The sequence below is a fragment of the Mastomys coucha genome, unplaced genomic scaffold (genome assembly GCF_008632895.1).
Source record: "Mastomys coucha isolate ucsf_1 unplaced genomic scaffold, UCSF_Mcou_1 pScaffold15, whole genome shotgun sequence".
Taxonomy (NCBI): Eukaryota; Metazoa; Chordata; class Mammalia; order Rodentia; family Muridae; genus Mastomys; species Mastomys coucha.
This window is the reverse complement of record NW_022196897.1, coordinates 23,317,573-23,324,698: the sequence shown is the minus strand read 5'-3', so window position 1 is coordinate 23,324,698 and position 7,126 is coordinate 23,317,573. Positions and strand designations below refer to the sequence as shown.

Genomic DNA, 7,126 nt, shown 5'->3' with positions numbered 1-7,126 from the left:
AAAAAAAAAAAAAAAAAAAAAAAAAAAAAGAACCTGGAGCACATAAGACTGTAGGTGACCCTCAGTACTTCCAAGAACAGGTCATGGTGGGTCACAGCTGCAATCCCAATACTTGGAATGTGGAGGCAGAAAGATTAGAAGTTCAAGGTCATCCTTGGCTACACAGCAAGTTTGAGGCCAGCCTAGGATACATGTGATTCTTTCAGGAAAAAAGTGAAGGATTTCCTATTTCTCATGAGTGCCTGGGCTTGAACTCCAGAGCCACATATGCAGACATACCAGAATGCATACATACATACCACACATGCATACATACATACTACACATGCATGCATACATACACACTACACATGCATACATACATACCACACATGCATATATACATACCACACATGCATATATACATACCACACATGCATAATACATACTACACATGCACATATACATACCACATATGCACACATACTCACACTCACTATTCATGTGCACATGCTACACATGCACATATACATACTACTCATGTGTATATACATACCACTCATACACACATACATACTACACATGCACAGTTACCATATATGCACACACATACCACATATGCACACATACATACTGCTCTTGTACATATACATACCACACATACATATCACACATGTACACATACATGCAGATAGGAATATATATCCTAACCTTCATTTTAAGGATCTGGATAGAGAAGAGTGAACAACCTACAACAAGCTAAAATAAATAAATATGAGAGTGATGATAAATAAAGCCAAGTTAAAACCCAACTGAGTCCTTTACAAAAGGTCAATAAAGTTGACAAACCCTGAAAAATAAAAACAGGTTAGGAGATTTCCTGATAAATACATAGTAAAGACTCTTCTGAACTGCCAGTGGCAGGAGTCACAGAGAAACTGATGCAGACTGGAGGAGACCAAGCAGCTGTCAGGACTACCCATACATCATGTGTCCCAGACTGAATCATGGCAACTGAAGTGGCGCTAATGAGATAAAACTGGGAAAATCGGAACTCAATCTGTAGTTCAGCCAGTAGAACACCATGGCTGATGACTTCCTCGTTTTGTCCAAAGCACAGTGGCCACAGAGAATGTGGAGAGTAGCTGGGTGACACAGGACTGGGGGACTCAGGCATACAGGGAAAGCTTTCTGTAAATTTAATAGTGTTCAAAAGTAGGAAGTTTGGTTTTATTGCAACATTTGTTCTATATTGTGGGAAGAGAGAAGATAACATGTGAGAGGACAAGATGTGTTCGGGGTAAAGTGACTACGGCTATAGATGTAAATGGCAAAAACTGTTCAGTTGCTGGTTTTTTTCTTGGGGGTAGAGAAGTTACTATAAGGTAGTGATACCAAGAAACATACTGGCAAAGATCTCAGGGAGACAGTGCAGATGTCATGTGTATGTAACCTCAAGACTGTCTCTAATTGTGGGACTCCCCTTCCAGTGTGGCGTTACTAATGAGACTGGGTGACTACACCTTCTTCATTCATTTATACCACTTCAGGGTTTTAAATGATTAATTAATTGGACCCTTTAGGAAATGTTTCTCACCACCTCATATGTAAAAATTAATGCAAGCAGGTAATCGGCAATGGTAAAGCAGCTAGAAGACAGATGAAAATATTTTCATGAACGAGGCAGAGATTTCTGAAATATGCCCCAAAGGAAACACAGGCAATGTTGACTTCTTTGGATTTGAGTGACAGCATCCAGCACAGTTCCACAACATCAGTGATTCTTTTCATGGCTCACAAATACTATTAGATTTGATGAGTTACAACACTTTCTCCTGACCATTAGTGATAGTTTATCATTAGCCTGTTTCCCAAAATGTAAATCAATACTCTGAATTTAGTGCTAAGGATTGCATAAGCATTACTGAAGCGGACCCCCGAATGGTCACCTTTCCTCTTTTGAAGTTACCTATTCTATTCATTACCTGAGAATCTCTTACCGGATTCCAGGAAATGTTTTCCAACCCAACGTTCCACTGCCATCAGAAGACTCACAATACAAAATGCAGGTGACAGAGTGCCAACTGCTACAGAGAGTGCATGCATAGCTGGCTATGCACAGGCATGCCCAGCAGCAGAAGGCTGTGGAGACCCTTCTCTTTCCTCCTGCGTTGCCCAGGCAACCCTCAACTCTGGCTTTCATTTTGCACGATCCTCAAAATGAGACTCCTTACCCCACTAACATTCATCTCCCAAAGAGCCCCTCTTCTGTACCATGATCTGTAGACCCTGCCAAAGAAAATAGAGTAAATACTTTCACTTTCTCCCATATTGTTCAAAGAGAATAGTGGGTATCTGGGTGCTTAGCTTTGGTGCTAGATAAGTTATGTCCAGGCGATTGAGATATATGTGTTCCACCCAAACTGAAAGATGAAATTCGACTGCTTCTTATTTATTTTGCAGATACCTTTGGTACTACTTGGGTCGCTTTCTGGAATCTGCTGATAGGTTTTTCATGGTCAACCAGAAGGTCATCATTTATATAATGTTGGATGACTTCTCCTACATGCCATGGGTAGATCTGAATCGCCATCGGACACTAAAGATTTTTAAGATTAAACAAGAGAGGAGGTGGCAAGACATCAGCATGATGCGCATGAAGATCATCAGTGAACACATTGCAGATCACATACAGTATGAGGTTGACTATGTCTTCTGCATGGATGTGGATCAGATGTTCAAAGCCAAGTATGGTCTGGAGACTCTGGGGGACTCTGTAGCTCAGTTACATACCTATTGGTACAAGGAAAACCCAAGCAAAGTACCTTATGAGAGAAATGAATCGTCAGAAGCTTACATAGCAGTGGGGGATGGGGACTTTTATTACCACGCTGCTGTTTTTGGAGGCACAACCACTCAGGTTCTCAAGATTACCAAGGAGTGTGCCAAAGCAATTATGAAAGATAAAAAAAATAACATTGAAGCAGTTTGGCATGATGAAAGCCATTTAAATAAGTATTTCTTTCTCCATAGACCCAGTAAAGTCTTGTCACCAGAATATTGCTGGGATTTAAGTCAGAATAAGACTTCTGATATTAAGACTGTTAAACTTGCTTGGAATTTTAAGAATTATGAACTTCTTAGAAGCCACCTCTAATTTTATAGCCCGCCCTTTGCACGTCTGAAATGGGGAGTATCCATTTCCTTGGGAAATTAGCACCTGGAATATTCCAACAATAAAAAATAATCATTTAGGAAATGCCAAACCCAGCAACAGAGAACTTATCTTCAGCTCCCATTCATTCTGAATGACGTAATAAAGGGCATAGTCACAGAGAGTGTGCTGAAATGACATAATAAGGGGCATAGCAACCACAGAGAGTCCGATGGAAGCAGGTGGACAGGTGCACATCTGTGTCAATGTTGCAAGTATAATGTGTTAGTTCAAGATGGAATGGAATGGATTATGGAACTAGAAAAGGAAACTAAGTATCCCAGATGATGAGAGTAGATACTGTTGTGGCTGTTTTCTTCAGATTCTATGCAGCCATTACTATCTTGAATCAGAGAAACTGTGGTCATTTTTGAGACCCTCTCAAAATAGGGCCCATTAACATTTTCCTCACAGGATTCATGAGGCTCCTCCCTGCCTCTCTAAAGATACATAAATGGTTAATGATTGCTGAAAATAAAAAGCATTTTGTTAGTGTGACTAGACTATAGATTGTCCACACTTCCAGCAATATACTCTTTGATTCACTAAAATAGACTGGAATAGAATCTCTTCTTTGGTCTGTGTTGTCCACTTATCTGGGATGACTACATACAGACTTCCTAGGAAAAGTCATGTAACACCTGAGCCTTGGAGGTGCAGTCGCATGGCTTCTGTTATGTTGGTTAATACACACAGCTAAGGCTGAGCCATCTGAGAGAGCAGTGTCGTGGCAACTGTGTAGCGCCTGCTGTAGATAATAAGACATGCCATAGAGGTAGAGGAGGAGTGTCCATGACAGGGGATTCCAGAATGGGCATCTTTATGTGTTGTGAAATGACATGACTTCTTGATGAATGGAGTGTGCTATGAGAATATGGGGATGTCCCCAATGTGGCCAGTGAGCCAGAGACTATATTGAAATCCCCCAAAATAGCACATGTGGGGTGAGAGGCAGGCTATGGCAGCAGTTACATGGTCTCTGATGTGTGGCAAGTGACGGAGGCTAAGCTGTTTGCCTAGAAAGACCTTGCTCGCCTAAGGGAGAGGTTACAATAGGAAAAGGACACGAGGATGCAGCTCTCGGCCTTAGCCTCTGGTTTTTCAGTAAATATGGAGAGGGGGCAAGAAGGAGAGGACAGAGGTAAGAGAAGATTCTCCAGGCATCCCTTCTTTAGTTTAAAAATTTTTTAAAGATTTATTTATTTTATGCATATGAGTACACACTGTAGCTGTACAGATAGTTGTGAGCCTTCTTCTGGTTGTTGGGAATTGACTTTAGGACCTCTGCTCATTCTGGTCAACCCTGAGTCCTTGGTAGCTCTGGCCTAAAGATTTATTTATTATTATAAATAAGTACACTGTAGCTGTCTTCAGACACACTAGAAGAAGCCATCAGATCTCATTATGGGTGGTTGTGAGCTACCATGTGATTGCTGGGATTTGAACTCAGGACCTTCAGAAGAGCAATCGGTATGGTGTGGTGGTGGTGGTGGAGAGAGAGACAGAGAGGAGAGAGAGAGAGAGAGAGAGAGAGAGAGAGAGAGAGAGAGAGAGAGAGAGAGAGAGAGAGAGAGAGAGAGAGAGAGAGAGAGAGAGAGAGAGAGAGAGAGAGAGAGAGAGAATGTGAGTATAGAAGTCAGGTCTCTCCTTCCACAGTGAGTTCCAGGATTGAACTCAGGTAGTCAGGCTTTTGTGACAAGCATCTTTACCCACTGAGATGTATCAACATCCCATGTCTAACTTTTAATACAGTGGAATGGAATATCCAGGACTCGGTTTTAATAAAATAATATTAGGATCTATGTTATTCAGAATCTAATAAGGACGTCTGGATATTTAAAACAAAGGGCTTCTAGTTAAGATTACGATGATGAAATTATTGCAGATTTAAATATAATAACAAAGAAACTGAAGTTGTGCTGGTCCACGGGGTTAGAAGGCACAGAGGGTCAAAATCCAGAGCCCCCAGTTATAACTCAGTTCTATGGACCAAAGCTTCGAGTCTTTAAGCTCTCCAGTGTAGTTAGACAGAGCAAGTAAACTGCCAGCCTACCTTTGTTTACTTTTGGCCCACTGCAAACGAGGAAATAGGCTCATCGAGGTTAATGGATGTCCCCCGGAGATGATAGAGCCGCGCACGCTGCAGTACAAGTTACAGGATGCTGTCTTGCTTCTGGGCATGGAGAGGTTTGCTGGCGTAAATATCCGGATCCGTGTGAAGGGTGGTAGTCATGTGGCCCAAATTTATGCTATCCGACAGTCCATCTCAAAAGCTCTGGTGGCTTATTACCAAAAGTATGTGGATGAAGCCTCTAAGAAGGAGATCAAAGATATCCTCATCCAGTACGATAGGACCCTGCTTGTAGCCGACCCCCGTCGTTGCGAATCCAAAAAGTTTGGAGGCCCTGGTGCCCGTGCCCGATACCAGAAATCCTACCAATAAGCCCATCTCAAGGATCAAGGTTTACCTTTGTAATAAACATCCTAGGATTAAAAAAGAAAAAAGGTTAATTCTTATTTTATACACATAGGCATTTTGCTTGCATGTATGTTAAGCGTGCCGTGTGCATGCAGTGCCCGCAGCGGCCAGAGGAGGGTGCTAGATCCCTTGGAACTGGAATTCGATTATTAGCTACCAAGTCCTCCTGGTCCTCTGGAAAAACAGCAAGTGCTCTTAACTGTTGAGCCATCTCTCCAGCCCTGATCTTTGCTTTCTTTTTTGCTATTTATTTCACTAACTAAGATAATATAGTGATGAGAGCACTGATTGGAACATGCAAAATGTTACATGAGGAGTTGGCCATCATCATCACGTCCTATCCATTATTCTGTGTTTTTACAGTGGGAGCCATATATGAGCAATTTAATATGTGATGCCAAAGATCCCTGTCTCTCTCTCTGTCTGAGTCTCTGTCTCTCTGTCTGACTCAATCTCTCTCTCTCTCTCTCTCTCTCTCTCTCTCTCTCTCTCTCTCTCTCTCTCTCTCTCTCTCTCTCATATCTTACTCTGTAGCCAGACTAGCCTGCAACTCATTTTTGTTGCACAGCCTAGCCTTAAGTTACTGAGACAATCCTCCTGCCTCAGTCTTACAAGTGCTGGGGTTACAGGTGTGAGCCACCACATCTAGCTTCTTAAAGATAATTTAATCATCTGCTTCCTGTTGCATTCTACGGGGTGGTAGATACCTGTTTCCGAATGCTAACATATTGTTTTTATATTTTAGTTACATCTAGATATGAACAAGTCCTGACAAGCCGTTTGATCTCCATGTTGTCTATAACTGCTCTTCTGGCACCAAAGCCTCAATCTGTCAAAATGTCCAAAATGTCCTGACTCACTTAAACAGAGAATACTTTAGGGACAGGTAAATTTGAAAGGATTTAACTATTGTGTATCAATAATCTAGCACAGTCAGGAGAAATTTTTCAGTCTTCCTTGACAGCCAGAGTTAGTTAGGGACAAGCAATTTATGCTGTAGGGTTAGGTACAGATCAAGAACAATAGAAGGTGTACCATTGAGAATCCTTCTAGTCAGCCTGGAGGAGGCAGAAGAACACTAGAGAATCTCAGTGCGGGTAGCCTCTGATGCGCACTCACACCCCCTAACCCTGTGTGACACCATACCTATCACACCCTCAGACCAGGTTTGCCCAGAGACCTGCTGTTGCCTATCCACTTGCTGCCAGCATGCCCAGTGATTCTCATGTACAGATGCAACAACCCCTTGCCCCACAGATGCACACTACTGCTGGAGCACATTAACGAGATCCTTAGTGAAGAAGAGACACAGAGTTGTGCTGTCTTAGCCATTATGTAGGGTTTCTGTCGCTGTGATGAACAGCATGACCAAAAACAGCTTGGGGAAGAGGGTTTGTTTCAGCTTACAGTTCCCCAGCACAGTCCATCACTGAGGGAAGTCACAGCATGGGTCA

General features: G+C 42.2%; 2 protein-coding genes, 1 long non-coding RNA gene and 1 pseudogene across 12 annotated transcripts in view; 3 read left to right on the top strand and 1 right to left on the bottom strand.

Annotated features, from left to right (window-relative positions):
• Positions 1-3,277, bottom strand: part of LOC116090065 — a 13,507-nt gene extending 10,230 nt beyond the window's left edge. The window contains exons 1-2 of the long non-coding RNA XR_004118534.1: positions 3,200-3,277; positions 2,447-2,772 (exon numbers count right to left, since the gene is read on the bottom strand). This is a non-coding gene — a long non-coding RNA (uncharacterized LOC116090065). The remainder of the gene's footprint in view (positions 1-2,446; positions 2,773-3,199) is intronic.
• LOC116090063 (N-acetyllactosaminide alpha-1,3-galactosyltransferase-like) overlaps positions 1-7,126 on the top strand; it is a 28,810-nt gene that overhangs the window by 15,498 nt on the left and 6,186 nt on the right. For all 9 annotated transcript variants that reach the window (XM_031370000.1, XM_031369996.1, XM_031369995.1 and 6 more), the window contains 2 exons: positions 2,443-3,383; positions 6,418-6,558. In XM_031370000.1, the coding sequence (XP_031225860.1) occupies positions 2,443-3,136 (694 nt within the window). In that variant the 3' untranslated portion in view covers positions 3,137-3,383; positions 6,418-6,558. The remainder of the gene's footprint in view (positions 1-2,442; positions 3,384-6,417; positions 6,559-7,126) is intronic.
• Glt6d1 (glycosyltransferase 6 domain containing 1) overlaps positions 3,349-7,126 on the top strand; it is a 19,811-nt gene continuing 16,033 nt past the window's right edge. Inside the window, exon 1 of one of the 2 annotated variants that reach the window (XM_031369988.1) lies at positions 3,349-3,383. Coding sequence is in view for 1 of the 2 variants with exons in the window: in XM_031369993.1 (XP_031225853.1) it covers positions 3,366-3,383 (18 nt within the window). In the remaining variant the exon portion in view is untranslated. The remainder of the gene's footprint in view (positions 3,384-7,126) is intronic. The other variant, XM_031369993.1, reaches the window with a different exon arrangement.
• Positions 4,265-5,909, top strand: LOC116090442 (annotated as a pseudogene).